Raw genomic sequence first — 15,018 nt, forward strand, 5'->3', positions numbered from 1 at the left:
CGAGTGGGTTCCAGACAAGACGGCTCTGGAGACCTCCAGATGTACCCGCGGGTTCTGTACGAGCCAGGCGCGAGTGTGGACACTGAGCTGGGCTCGGCCTGTTGGAAGCCGTAGAGCGTGGTGGGCGTGGGGCATCTCTCGGCTGCTTCGCGTCCGTTTCCTCCATCGCGGTTCCCTTGCCGTCCCCTTAGCGCATCTGTCAGCTTCCACGCGTTCCCCGACGGTCTCTTGGCCTGAGACATCGGGACACTGGTTGTCCTTGGCGGATGTGCTGGGAGGAACCGTATCGCAAGGCTCTGTGGAAGGGGTTCTTCCAGGTGTAGGCTGCCGAGTGTTGATGCCTGTAAGCGCCGCGTCGGCGGGGTGTGGACGGGTTATAAGTTGATGGTCTGCTCATATACTTTACTTTTGTGAGTGTGAGAGCAAATGGACTTTAATCCACTCAAAGTCAGCTGATGTCATTCAAGTCTGCTCACTCCCCTAAACACACGCGCGTGCACACACACACACACACACACACGGTTAAAAAAATCCATATTCCTTTGGGATTGCTTTGGTGTGATCACAAGGTAGAATTTACAGAAGGCTAAGGTGGGTTTCTTCACATTTCTAAGTAGCAGTGAGTCAGAGAAGTGAGAATTTGGTTTTAATCAGGAGTCAGTGTCAGAACTCCAGCAAATGGGGCCTCTGCTACTAGCGCTGAAAACCCGAGAATACACGTCTTTTGGAAAGGCTTTTGAATTGGGGTGAGAAAAGGCTGCAGGGTTTGCAACTCAGTGGAATACCCGTTGCAGGCGCGCTCTGTCTGCGGCCTGCAGGTGGCGGTGCCTTTGCAGGCTCTCTACTGCTGTGAAGATTGTTGGAATTGAGCGGAAACACCTTGAAAACGAGAGACAGGATAAGAACCTTTTGGAGGATGTGTATTTACTTTTGTCCCCTTCAGCGTACTTTGTTCTCTTGTTTTTGACTCCCCACGTGAAGAATGAAGCTTCTCTTCCTAAACTCATTATTGGCAGTGGTAATAACAGCTAGCAGTGCGTGTGCTAAATTCCAGCTCATTTGCTCCTGCCAATCATGTTGTCAACTGGCATTGTTACATCTCTTCTGCAAATGAAATAATGGCTCACAGAGACTCGCTTTCTTGCCCAATTCATGTATTTTCTGGTAGAACACGTTCAGGATATTGGTGGAGAGGAAGGACAGGATATTGGTGGAGAGGAAGAAGCAGAACCGGACAGTGCTGAGGTGTGGTGGCGAGGGTCTGAAGGCGTCCGTGTGCTAACCTCGTCAGTGTAGATCCCCGTAAAGGGAAGGCCGGGTGCCTTTCCGCCGGTCTTGCTGTGGACATTTTGAGGCGACAGTGTTCCCCCAGATGCACTATTCTTGGACCATACTCTTTGCTCCGAGTACCCTGTGATGTATTGATGATTTCTGTGTGTCTCTGAAACACGTGCCTCTGAAGCTCAATGCCAGCTTTCTAGTGCCAAAAGAATGGTTCTGTGAACAGCATACACGTTCCTCTGGACTATTCTGCATAAGCAGAGTTGAAGTAACCTGTCAACGAGTTAAGGGGCAGTGCCCAGTAGAAGTCACCCTCTGTGTACTGTCATTAGTGAGAGACATTAATGAAGGGACCAGGGTAAGGCCACTGGCTAAAGCCTCAGCACATTAGGGAAATATGAAGTATACTGACAGCTAAATATTTAATACCAGCAGGCCTGCTGCTTCTTAAATGGTGGTTTTATTAGTACCAGATATGAATATTTATAGGGCTGGTCATTTTCGTTCTTTATCTTATCACCAAAAAAATAAGAGCTGTTAGGTCAGCTAGGCCAGTTACTTTTATGTTAAGAAAGTAATAACTCTCTTAACAGTTGAAACTGTTCCAGATCATAGGACTCTTCCTTGTATCCCTTTATTTTATGTTTAAAGCATTGTTGACTTTTTAAAAGATTTATTTATTCTATTTATTTGAAAGGCAGAGAGAGAAAGAGGTCTTAATTCCACTGGTTCACTCCCCAAATGGCCACAACAGCTAGAGCTGAGCTGGTATGGAGCTAGGAGCCAGGAGCTTCTTCCAGGTCTCCTCTGCGGGTGCAGGGACCCAAGGACCTGGACCATCTTATATTGCTTTCCCAGGCCATAGCAGAGATTTGGATCGGAAGTGGAGCACCTGGGACTTGAACTGGAGCCCATATGGTATGCTGGCACTGCAGGCAGCAGCTTTACCACTTTACCCAGTACGCCATAGTGCAGGCCCTGCATTGTTGACTTATAAAAAGACAGGACACCTTTAGGCAAGAATCCAGACAGCTTAAGTTGCAGTGGAAAATGGAGGTCATGTGTCTTTAGTTTTAGTGGTCCCTGGCTTGGGTCTAGAATGATTGAATTACTAAAGATTAGACTGATCCTGCAGCAAATGGGTGAGATTTTGAGAATTCTGGATTACAAATAATTTGGCTTTAAGTGAGTATACTTAACATTCATTGCAGTTAGAGATTGAAATGGCAATGACCTGTATTTAGGGTCAGAGAAAACACAAGGGATTTATTTTTAATCTTTTAAAATTATTATTGATATCCAAAAGACAAAAATTAGAGAAACATAATTTTCATAAAATGTTTAAACTTATAACTACTAATGTGTAACTGAACCTTTTGTAGCCTTTGGGAAACTTACCTTAGGACAGCATTTATTTAAGTCCGATACCCAAAAGCATCAATCACCAGAACAACTTGTTGGAAACACAGATTCTTAGAGTTCCCGGTCCCCCTCCCAATTTACTGGACTGTAGAAGTGGAACACTGGCAATCTGCCTTTTAAAAGCCACTCTGGTGGGTTATATGTATATTGGAAGTTTGAAAGCCCCTTACTCTGTCCATTTTAATGAGTTTTCATGGGAAATAAAATAATCTCATCACCACAGATTGCTGATGCAAATTAACAGTTCTGATTTATGGTTGCAATACATTAGTGGGTTTAAGTAAGACTTTATAAAATATTTTTGGTTTCATAGTTTGAACTAGTAGTAAAAGGAATAATTGGAACATCTGTGTGGCTTTTAGTATTTTATTGCCTTCCAGGGTGCTTTTACCTTCTTAAGAACAAGGACTTCATGGTCTGCATATTAATTTCAGAATTGCTCCACTTTGCTTTTAGTTGTGTGGATAGGAAATCCTATGTGTGACTGTTCTCCTTTGCCAAGAGTTGTGTTTAATTATGCCCCCATCAGCAAGACAGTACTGACAGCTCGGGTTTGCGGAATTGAGAGAGAACTTCACTCGGCAGTTTGCTGTCCCTAACCAGAGAAGAGGGTAACATGCTATCATTTTTCCTGCCTTTTTATAACTAGGTAGTTGGAAGAAGCTTAACTTCTCAGGATACTTCTAAATGTTCAATGAAACAAAAGAGTTGATGGAAGCACTGATAGGTCGAACGAACACTCCTGTAGTGAAGGGGGTCAGTGACCTCAGAATTGTCACAATTATCGTTGACTTTAGCACTCTAAAAACAGCAAAAAGAAATTTTAGAAAGCTTTAGCACTCTAGAAACTTGACTGATGGCTCCATTTTCTCTGGAAATAGCAGTGTGCTTATACTTTTTTACTATTAATATTTTTGTTGACTTTAGTCATTGCCATGATACTTTCTTTGTAACAGATTATGAGTTATTTCCCCATGAACACAGGGGTTTAGAGAGCTTTCAAAATGGGACATTTGTGTGTTTGTTATTATATAGAAGCAGGAATACATAGCAATAAATAGATAATAGAGCCCTAAATATGTGCCAAGAATTACCTGAGAAATTTGCTAAAATACAGACTCCTAAGTTCAGTCCACAGATTCTGAAAGTTTGAGGCAGCACCTGGGACTCTGATTTTCAGCTCCCTTTCCAGGTGGTACTGAGGTGTCTTTATTAAGGAAATGTGATATAAGGAATGAAAGTTTTATTCTTTACATCCGTAAAGAGAAATAGGAAGTGTTCTCTAATGGACCTAGAGTTTTGGTTTTGCAAGATAAAAAAGTTGTGGAGATCCCTTGCACAATGGGATATTGAATTGTACCTGTAAAAATGAGCAAGGCATTGAATTTTATGTTATGGTTTTAACTATAGGGTTTTTATTTTTAATGTTGAAAAGTGAGGAAGGGTGGTTTGTAGTCTGTTTTCTGGAACAATGAATTGAAGTAATTGTTGGCTATTAATTACCAACTCCTCTAGCCATCAGTCCATTTTGTTAGGGTAAAATGATGACTGGATAAATGTTTTCTCCCACTTGTTCCCTTCAGTATCAAATCAGTGGTCCCTGAAGAAAATTTCTATAATGGGCAGTATCAGTGCTTTGATTGTCTTAAGTGTAAATACTCCCCTCCCCCTGTGGAGATAATATCCATACAGTAAAGCTTCATTAATTTGACTTCATTGAGACTGTTTCTGACAGTTTAGTTCATAGCCTCCTAACAGACCCTGTTGCCACCTGTTTCTTCATTTTTCACAGAAATTTCAGTCAGGTCCAACTCTGGCTTCATCTTTCATTCTTCTCTTTCTTCCTCTTGCCTCCTTGTTCCCAGCACTAAAACTTCCTGTAGTTTTCCTAACTTACTATGTCCTTCAAAGCATTCCTTTACTTTGCATGAGTTAGGATGACCTTTTTCTTTTTCTTTAAATTTATTTATTTATTTGAAAGGTAGAGTGATGGAGAGAGGGCAAGACAGAGACAGAGATCTTCCATTTGCTGGTTCACTCCCCAAATAGCTGTAACAACTGGAACTGGGGTCAGCCCATCCTGGTCTCCCACGTGGGTAGCAAGGACCCAAATTCTTGGGCCATTTTCTGCTTTCCCAGGTGCATTAGCAGTGAGCTAGTTTGGAAGTGGAGCAGCCATTGCTACCAGCAAACCTCCTGGTACCCATATGGACATCAGCGTTGCCAGCAACAGCTTTACCCTCTGCGCCCCAACACCAGCCCCCTCCAACCTCTTTTTGATAACAGCTCCTCCTTATGCCTCAAGAGCCAGTGTAGATGTTACCATTAGGCTTTCCTTCCCCCTCTCCCCTTCCCCCTCCTCTCCCCTCCCCTCCCCCTCAGGCACACGGGTACCTTCTTGCCAGTTTGCTGTGTTCCCTGCTCCTCTCCCCTTCTACACACGTACACAGGCCTCCGTTCTTCAGAGATGATAATGTCACCCACTTCAGATTATACTGTAACTACCTGAGAACTGTCCCTCTCTTTTATTTTTTTTTTATTTATTTTTTTTTTTTTTGACAGGCAGAGTGGACAGTGAGAGAGAGAGACGGAGAGAAAGGTCTTCCTTTGCTGTTGGTTCACCCTCCAATGGCCGCCGCGGCTGGCGCGCTGCGGCCGGCGCACTGCGCTGATCCGATGGCAGGAGCCAGGTGCTTCTCCTGGTCTCCCATGGGGTGCAGGGCCCAAGCACCTGGGCCATCCTCCACTGCACTCCCGGGCCACAACAGAGAGCTGGCCTGGAAGAGGGGCAACCGGGACAGAATCCAGCGCCCCGACCGGGACTAGAACCCGGTGTGCCGGCGCCGCAAGGCGGAGGATTAGCCTAGTGAGCCGTGGCGCCGGCCTGTCCCTCTCTTTTATTAAATAGTGATCTCCTTTAAGTCAAGGACTTCAGCTGTATCGTTTCCACGTTATTAAAGGCCTAGTACTGTGTATGACACATAGGAGGCATTGGCAAATACTTGAATGGTGCATATGATGTACCGATTATAAGCTATCCTTTTCAAGATCATCATAGTTCTCCACTTGTACAGTTTAGTTAAACTTTCACCTGTTTTAAACAAACCCATATTTTGATATTTTTGTAGTTCAGATGTTTTTACTAGTTTATATTATCTTGACCTTTGGGAATCACAATTAGTGAGTTTTTTTCTCTTGGCTGATTTTCTCCTTGAATCAGCCTCAACATAGCTAACACAGGTAAAGTATCAATTTTTAAAAAAGATTTATTTGAAAGTGAGAGTTACACAAAGAGAGGAGAGGCGGAGAAAGGGAAAGGTCTTCCATCCGCTGGTTCACTCCCCAGTGGGCCACAACGGCAGGAGCTGGGCTGATCCGAAGCCAGGAGCTTCCTCCAGGTCTCCCATGTGGGTGCAGGGGCCCAAGGATTTGGGCCATCCTCTACTGCTTTCCCAGGCCATGACAGAGAGTTGGATCGGAAGTGGAGCAGCTGGAACTAGAACCAGTGCCCGTATGGGATGCCGGCACTGCAGGTGGTGGCCTTACCCGCCACACCACAGCGCCAGCCCCGTAAAGTATCAGTTTTATCGAGAAGGAAATACAGGTTCAAAGGAATCTGTGTTGACTAAATTCCCCAGAGTGGGACTACAGTTCAGATTTGTTGATCCCCAGCTAAGTGCTCTTTTCGTTTAAAAGAACATTATATTGGGGGCCATGTTGTGGCATAGCAGGTAAAGCCACTGCCTGCAGTGCTGGCATTCCATATGGATGCCACTTCGAGTCACAGCTGCTCCACTTCCGATCCAACTCTCTACTATGCCCTGGGAAAGCAGTGGAAGATGACCCAAGTCCTTGGGCCCCTGCACCCATGTGGAGGACCGGAAGAATCTCCTGGCTTTGGATCAGTGCAGCTCCAGCTGTTGCAGCCAATTGGGGAGTGAAGCAGCGGATGGGAAGACCTCTCTCTGCCTTTCCTCTCTCTGTGTAACTCTGACTTTCAAATAAAAATAAATAAATCTTTAAAAGAACGTTATACTGGCCGGCGCCATGGCTCACTAGGCTAATCCTCCGCCTGTGGCGCCGGCACTCCAGGTTCTAGTCCCGGTTAGGGCACTGGTTCTGTCCCGGTTGCTCCTCTTCCAGTCCAGCTCTCTACTGTGGCCCAGGAAGACAGTGGAGGATGGCCCAAGTGCTTGGGCCCTGCACCCGCATGGGAGACCAGGAAGAAGCACCTGGCCCCTGGCTTTGGATCGGTGCAGTGCGCTAGCCATAGCAGCCATTTAGGGGGTGAACCAACGGAAAAAGAAGACCTTTCTCTCTGTTCTCTCTCTCTTTACTAACTCTGCCTGTCAAAAAAAAAAAAAAAAAAAAAAAAAAAAACCTTTATATTAAGTGAAATAAGCCAGGCACAGAAAGACAAAAGGCATTTTCTCACTTTTATGTGAAATCTGAAACAACTGGACTCACAGAAACAGAAATTAAACAGGCTAGGGAGAAGAGATGGAGAAATGGTGGTCAAAGGGAAAACCATTGCAGTTAGGGACAGATGATAAGTGTGATGGATGTCCTAACTTAATTTAGTTATTCTGTATTCTATGTATACATTATTATACCCACATAATTTTATATAATTTGTCAAAATTATAATTAATTATAATATAAAATTATAATTTGTCAAAAGTAAATTTAAAAATTGAACTTTAAAAAAAATTTTTTTTTATTTGACAGGTAGAGTTATAGACAGTGAGAGAGACAGAGAGAAAGGTCTTCCTCCGTTGGTTGGTTCACTCCCCAAATGGCTGCTACAGCCGACACTGCACTGATCCGAAGCCAGGAACCAGGTGCTTCTTCCTGGCCTCCCATGCGGGTGGAGGGGCCCAAGCAGCTGGGCCATCCTCCACTGCACTCCTGGGCCACAATAGAGAGCTGGACTGGAAGAGGAGCAACCAGGACTAGAACCTGGTGCCCATATGGGATGCCGGCGCCGCAGGCTGAGGATTAACCAAGTGAGCCATGGCGCCGGCCCCAAAAGTTGAACTTTTAAAGACAAGTAAAGGAGGCAGAAAATTAAATGTTGATAGAGAATTTTTTTTCTAACGTAAGATGGGGAAGTTGATGGGAGTAAGGTATCAGTAGCAAAACCCGGAAACATTGTAGTTTGAAGTGATAAAAATTGGAGCAGTAAATAATTCAATATTCCACCCTATTAGGTATTTGTGGGGCATTTAAACATTGGAGTGTCTGATATAAACTGGTCTGTTTCAGGTTCCATCAGCATTTCATCTGGGAGTCCTCGGAGGATGTTCTTGAAGGGAAACCATATCTGTCCATTCCCTGTTGGAGGCAGCGTAGCATAATGTTTATGGACTTGAGTCTGACTCCCAGCTCTGCCCCCTGCTAATCATGTGTCTTCAGATAAGTCAGTTCCCCTAAACCTCAAATGTCCTCCTTTGCAAAAATGTTAATCGTGATAGTATGTCACTCTGAGTGTTGTAAAAGGATTGAATGAAATAGTGTGTATAATATTCTCAGTACAGGCCTGGATTTATTTATCTACTTAAAACATAAGTAACAGAGAGAGGGAGAGAGAAAAGTCTTCGGTCTGCTGGTTCACTCCCCAGATGGCTAAAACAGCCAGGGCCGTGCTAGGCTGAAGCTGGAAACCAGGAGCCTCATCTGGGTCTCCCATGTGGGTGGCAGAGGTCCAAGCACTTGGGCCATATTCCACTGCCTTTCCCAGGCCATTAGGAGGGAGTTGGATCAGAAGTGAAGCAGTGGGGACTTGAACTGGTGCCCATATGGAATGCCAGCGTCACAGGCGGCAGCTTTACCAACTACACCACAGCGCCGGCCCTGGGAGTGTTATTCTAATGGAGTTTAAAGATATAATACATTCAGTTAGAGAATGAAGGAAACAATCAAATATGAGGGAATATGTAGTAAGTTTAAAGGGTTGATTTAGAAGCACAGCAAGCTCTCTCCTTCAGTACAATATCTCTGATGTTACAAAGTATCATCAAAATCATCTTCATAAATACAGTGTAAGTAAGAAGTCTTGTCATTTCCTTCCTGATTTGGGATTTGATATATGTCACCTGCTGTCTTATCAGTAGAGTTTTCCAGGTGGCATCTTTGTTGTCATGTAATTCCAAATTAATAATCATTGATTGTTAGTTGATTTTCAGCTAAGCCTTATTGGGGAGTTTTATTACATTTGTAGTCCTTTATTAAAATTGTATAGGCTTCTGGTTTCTTTTAACAGGCAGTAGTAGTACTGTCCCATTAAACAGTGTGGTTTTTACTGTCCCTTGTTGTTTTTAGTCTTTATTGTTTTCTGTTGTTGTAATAAAAATGGGCTTTAATATAAAAAGTGTTTTTTATGATGCTACAATTAAAAATAGGTAGAACAGAACAGTTCTTCATACTGTGAATGAAGCATGCATTTTTATCTGTAACATTACCCCAGGACCATTGTGTGAATCCTGTCTGGCATATTAGTCTAAAATAAATTTGTAGATTAGATATTGTGTCTTTGGAAGCTCTTCACTCTGTTCCCCTATGGTTTAAAATGGCTCTGCCACTATCTGTATTGCCTCGTGTTTTCTAGATTATTCTCCCTTTTTTCTTATATAAATCCTTTTTTTTAATATTTATTTATTTGAAAGAGTTACACATATGGAATGCTGGCCCTGCAAGCGGTGGCTTTACCTGCCACGCCACAATGCCAGCCCCTATGTAAATCCTTCGAGTTGGTGCTATTTCTCTTGTGTACAGATTCTTTTTTTTTTTTTTTTAAGGTTTATTTATTTGAAAGGCAGAGTTAGGGAGAGAGAGAGGAGAGCTAGAGAGAATCCTCCACCCGCTGATTCACTCTCCAAATGGCCACAATGGCCAGGGTAATGCCAGGAGCCAGGAGCGTCTTCTGGTTCTCCCATGTCAGGGGCCCAGGGACTTGAGCCATCCCCCGCTGCTTTCCCAGGTACATTAGCAGAGGGCTGGATTGGAAGTAGGGCCACTGGGACTTGAACCGGTACCCATATGGGATGCCAGCTCTGCAGGCCATGGCTTAACCCTCTGCGCCACAGCAGCCCCCATGTGTACAAATTCTTAGCTAAAAGTGCTTTTAACTATTTCCAGAAGACTACTTGGAACTTACCAAAATGGGTAAGACACTGAGAGTGTGACTTTTGGTCTTAGGGTCAGTTGGCCAGGATAAAATGGAAAGAAGCACCAAATTTTCTTCCCTTTTCTTTATAGAGGAATCAGTCCACCTCTGCTTGGAAAGACTCCCAGATTGCTATGGTTCTCTTGTTGATTGACTTCTCACCAGTTGAAGCCCCCCCTATCTAATATCTGGAAAAACCTCTGAATTGTCTTCTCTAATTGTGTTTCCCCTTCTCCTTTACATTAGCATCCTATTTTCTTGGTGTTGATTTTATATCTGTAAGGATTTAGGAAGAAAATCTGATTAAACTAATTTATACAAAAGCCTTTAGTCCCAGTATTTGCATTTTCAAAGAAAAACGTGTCCAAAGAACCTCCAAGTTGACAGATTTTCAAATTCTGTGACAAAAATTGGGATGGAGCAAGTTCTTCTTGACTCTGTACATCTTCACTCTCTTGAGATCAGCTGCCCAAAATTCTTTGTGTTTTTGTTACCTTCTCTTCCTCCTATAATTTCCAAAGTTCTATGTGCACATGTATTAGGGTTTTTTGTTGTTGTTGGGAGGAGGGGGATTGGTGGTAATGTATATGATTATGTTTTCACAATTCTCACTGAAAACTCTGAACCCTATTCTAACCTGGACAGTCTTCTGGGATAGAAATGAGACTCAGAACTTTCAGGTCTCATTTTCTTCATATCTCAGCCAAGTTGAAAGTTTAAGGAACTCTTAAATAGGGGTAAATAAACAAAATTGACATACCAGATTAAGCATGCCAACTCATAAAATTAAGGAAATGGTCTAAAAGTACTTTTCTGCAAAAGAGACATAAGCCACACCATCCACATATAATTGCTTTGCACTACTCAGTGAAAATAGATACTGGGAGGCAAATCACAATATTTAAAAATATATTTATGGATGTACTTTAGTTTTCCAAGTAATGGCAGAATAATGTCACCAACTTCAAAGTAAAATATTTACCTTCTTCATTCTATCTGGAACTAGTTTTGTCCCAAAGGTATATAATATATGATCACTTTGGTCTTCCCATTCTATAGTCACTGAAGTAGATTAATTAATACAGTATGACAGCCCCCCCTTTTTTTTCCCATATGTGTGGGGGGCGTATTATAGCATTAATAGAAATTTATCAAGTGAAGTAGCACCATATGTTCTGTACTCTTAACCTAAATGCTTGCAAGGTCTAGTCTTTTCAGATGAGTTTTTTGTTTGTTTGTTTTTAAGATTTATTTGTTTATTTGAAAGGCAGAGTTAGAGGCAGAGGCAGAGGCAGAAAGAGAGAGAAGTCTTTCATCCGCTGGTTCACTCCCCAAATGGCTGCCTCCGCCAGAGCTGAGCCAGTCCGGAGCCAGGAGCCTCCTCTGGGTCCCCCATGGTCCCAACGGCTTGGGCCATCTTTTACTGCTTTCCCAGGCAGTGGAGCAGCTGGGACTTAAACTGGTGCCTGTATGGGATGCCAGCACTGCAGGCAGGGGCTTTTACCTGCTGCAGCACAGCATCGGCCCCTCAGATGAGTTTGTTTTTTTTTTTTTTTAAGCCATAAAACCATTTAATAAAATGCAGAGTCCTGTTGAAGATGTGGTACTTATTTAAAAATAAGTCCCAATACATACATCTAGGGTATTCCAGAAATGCTGCATAAACTGTTTAAATAATCAGAGTCATTCGTTTCTCTCTGACTCATAGCCATTCTGTATTAGAAAGCGGTATAAAACAAGTGAGCAGACCAGGTCAATAAGCCCTTCTAGCCCTGAACTGGTATTCTTCACATTTCCACGTAAAAGGAATAGATACTCCTCACAAGGCCTGCCATTATATAATTCAGATATTTGTGAACTTTAAGAGTTGTTAACTGTCATAGTACCAAAGCTGTGGTCCAAGAATACTGGCCAGGTCTTACATAGAAAATATTTCCTCTGTGTGTGTGTGTGTGTGTGTGTGCAATAGAGGAATTTTATCCTGTGTCATCTTAATTGAAAAGGTAAGAAGCAATTTAAGTAGAATGTGCTTCTCTGTTTAGGTTTTGTGTTCTCTTCAGTTTTGTCAAAAGCCATTCTTCTTCTAGGCATAATAGAAATTTCCGGTTTAAAATGGAATTGAAGATCATTCTCACTTGAACAGGAACTCAGAAACTCAAAAGTTGGCAACATAGCAGGGTAAAGTTTATACCAGACCCTTCAGTTTCTTCTTATTGCTGTTGTCTCACATGGTAGGAATCTGGTTGGGATTTTTAAAATATATAATTGCTATTTTAAAGCACTCTAATTATGTGAGTGCTTACTATCATTTATGTCATTAGGTGTGCTATAAATTGCTTAATATGAAACAAGGAGAATAAAGGCACCCTGCAGCAGGGAGCATTTTACATCTCCATTCATCTGAAGTATGAAATTTTTAATGCACTTATTTATCCTTAAGTCATAATAATTGTCAGGCTCGAGAGGGCATATATTGGTATATTTCTTTAAAGACCTCATCAGTTCTTTCTTAATATGTTTTTTTTTAGCACAATAGGATTTACATAAATTAGCTTTTCTATAAGCTTATTCCACTGTTTTCTCCTATCTAATAGTATACACCAACCTTTTCTAATGAAAACTTAGATAAATTGTGTTTTATTACCTAATCCTACTATGCCAAATACCAGCTCTTATTCTTAGATACTTACCTATGAAGAGTATAGATGTTAACAGTTATATCTTTGGTTTATTTAAAAAAAGATAATTTTCTTTCCTGCGTATTACTCATTCTGGAAGAGTCTATCCAGTGGAATACAACACAAGACACACTAAAAGGGAGCCCTGCTTCGTGGAGTATTGGAAGTTTTAAGACACTGGGTTCCAGCAATCACTTTCTTGTAACCTAAAATAGAATTTTTTAAAACTCTCCTTATCTTTTCCCTACTTTTTTCTCTCCACAAAAAGAATTTTACAGCTAGCTCTCCAAGAGTATAGAAAACAACCTTTTCCTCCCTTTAGGCAGGGAGTGTTAGGTTTAGGTTTTGTCAGGGTGGTGAATCATTAATGTAACCAATTTTATACAAATTATATTTTAGCGGGAAAACTAAGGGACCTTCCTTACAAAGCCAAGACAATGTACTACCTTGACTTCATAAAAAAAAACTGACCAAGTGACAGTGTGTCGCTGCTGAATGGATTTTTCTTATACCATCTGGTTGCCATTATAATTTTTTTGTTGTTGCTTTCATTTGAAATGTGCTGATGATCTTGTTTTTATTCCATAGCATTGAACAGATGGGTTGATTATTCTTTTCAGATATTAATAAGGCAGCGGAAAGAAGAAATATGAATACGGCTCCATCAAGACCCAGCCCCACACGAAGGTAAAGTACCCTGAAGCAGTGAGTTACCTTGGGAGAGTTGGGCTCTGGGGAGTTAAGCCCAACTTCACACATCAAGGGTCTTTTCTTCCCCCCAACAAATCAGAAACGCTCAAGCAAACCTTAAGAACGTGAACCCTGTGAGAAGGGCCTTGCTGCTTTTTAAAGCATACAACAGGAGATGCAGAGGAAGCTTTGTGTTTTCGGTGGCAAACCCAGCGAGTTCAGCTTGCAACCTGTGTTGCAGGCGGTTGAAGAGGATAAACCTCTGTCTGTCCCCGGCTGTCGTGTCAGTGGGAGCCTCCAGAACAGGAGGAGTGCCCCGGGGTCGTTGGTGTGCACCACACTGCACTGCAGCAGGCGGCAGAGTCGACTCTTCATTCCACATGGCTGCCGGTCCAGATGGTGACCCAGGTTTACGGAGAGTGCTGCTTGAGAGATTGCTGCGGTGCCGTGCGCCAGACCCTGTGTTGGCTCGCTTGCTTGGGGTTACCTGTTTGAGGGGTAATAAAAAGGGCAAAACACTGCATTTCTCAAAGTCTCCCTTTTTCTTACCTTCTCTGGAAATAGAGGGCATTTCCCCAAAATACTCTTCCTTCAGTGTGTACCAAAGAAGCAATCCTGACACATACCCTCAAGATGTACATTAAATTGGTTTCTTCTCTCAAAGAAGCATGTTTATTAAAAAATGTTTTCATTTCCACCAGATATGAGGAAACATATCCAGACTTTGTGGTCCCATAGCAGCACATACGAGGATGCAGTGCGTGCAGTTCTGTGTGTAATGCAGACCGACACGATGTGTTTCGTATCTTCAGGGCCCACGTGGAAGCTCAGTGTGGATTTTTGTCCTTGCCCTGGAGTGGAAATGTCAGTTTTCCACAAAAACTACATATCACAGTAAACTACATTTCCTGCAGTGAATTGAACATTGCTGAACACAATGAATCCTAGTCTATAATGGTAGCTCCAGAGTCACGTGGGGATATACCTACTGAATGAGCATTTGCATGTAACACATAGTTGTCCTGCTTTTGAACAAAAATTCATGTTTTGTGACTTAGAGGATAGAACAGCTTCTGTATGTTTTGTGTAATTCTCTTGTTTGGATGTGATCTAGCTCCCAGGCATAGATTATGCATGTCTGTTCTACATGTCCAAGCAGATGCTAGGGACCAGGTAATGCTGCTGGTTTTGTTGGGTTTTTTTTTTTTGCCCATTCTTCCTGTGCCAAAGAAGTTGTATCCACCACTGCAACTATGGCTACACCACAGTTGTTAGGTAGATGCCCTGGCCATCCAGTAATTTCACTACAGAGGTGGGCATATACATTGGTAGTCTGTCTGCTCTCTTAATACCCAAAAAAAAAAAAAAATGCCTGCAACTTATGGATCAATAGTGTGTAGGTTGAGGTTGATTTGTTTGAATTTGTATCTTCAAGAACATAAATGCATCCTGAAGAACTTCAACAGTTCCATATAATATGTTTCTCCATTAGGCTACATCTAACCATGTTGTAGATGTTGGGTAGCCCCACCTATATTGTTTCTTACAGCCCCAATAAATATGGAATACACATGGCTAAGAGTTTGCATCTGATGGTCAGAATTATGGGGCTGCTGTTGGAAATTGTAGTTGCCAAATGAGTTAAATGGAGATAAGATGTGGATGTGTGTGTGTTTTAAAAGATTTATTAATTTATTTGAAAGGCAGATTTACAGAGCAAAAGACATATATATCTGTCCACTGATTCACTCCCCAGATGGTTAGGGCTGGACCAGGCCAAGG

At 42.3% G+C, this 15,018-nt stretch overlaps 1 protein-coding gene across 4 annotated transcripts in view; it reads left to right on the forward strand.

Moving 5' to 3' along the window:
- NCOA5 (nuclear receptor coactivator 5) overlaps positions 1-15,018 on the forward strand; it is a 35,385-nt gene that overhangs the window by 1,212 nt on the left and 19,155 nt on the right. Inside the window, exons 1-3 of one of the 4 annotated variants that reach the window (XM_089307907.1) lie at positions 7,974-8,744; positions 11,956-12,046; positions 13,167-13,233. The exons of 1 other annotated variant lie outside the window; for it this stretch is intronic. In XM_089307907.1, the coding sequence (XP_089164033.1) occupies positions 13,196-13,233 (38 nt within the window). In that variant the 5' untranslated portion in view covers positions 7,974-8,744; positions 11,956-12,046; positions 13,167-13,195. Of the gene's footprint in view, positions 1-7,973; positions 8,745-11,955; positions 12,047-13,166; positions 13,234-15,018 lie in introns of those variants that run through there. 2 more of the 4 variants (XM_008274783.5, XM_002721198.6) reach the window with 2 other exon arrangements.

Source organism: Oryctolagus cuniculus, chromosome 11 (genome assembly GCF_051225735.1).
Source record: "Oryctolagus cuniculus isolate XC-2025 breed Fujian yellow rabbit chromosome 11, ASM5122573v1, whole genome shotgun sequence".
Taxonomy (NCBI): Eukaryota; Metazoa; Chordata; class Mammalia; order Lagomorpha; family Leporidae; genus Oryctolagus; species Oryctolagus cuniculus.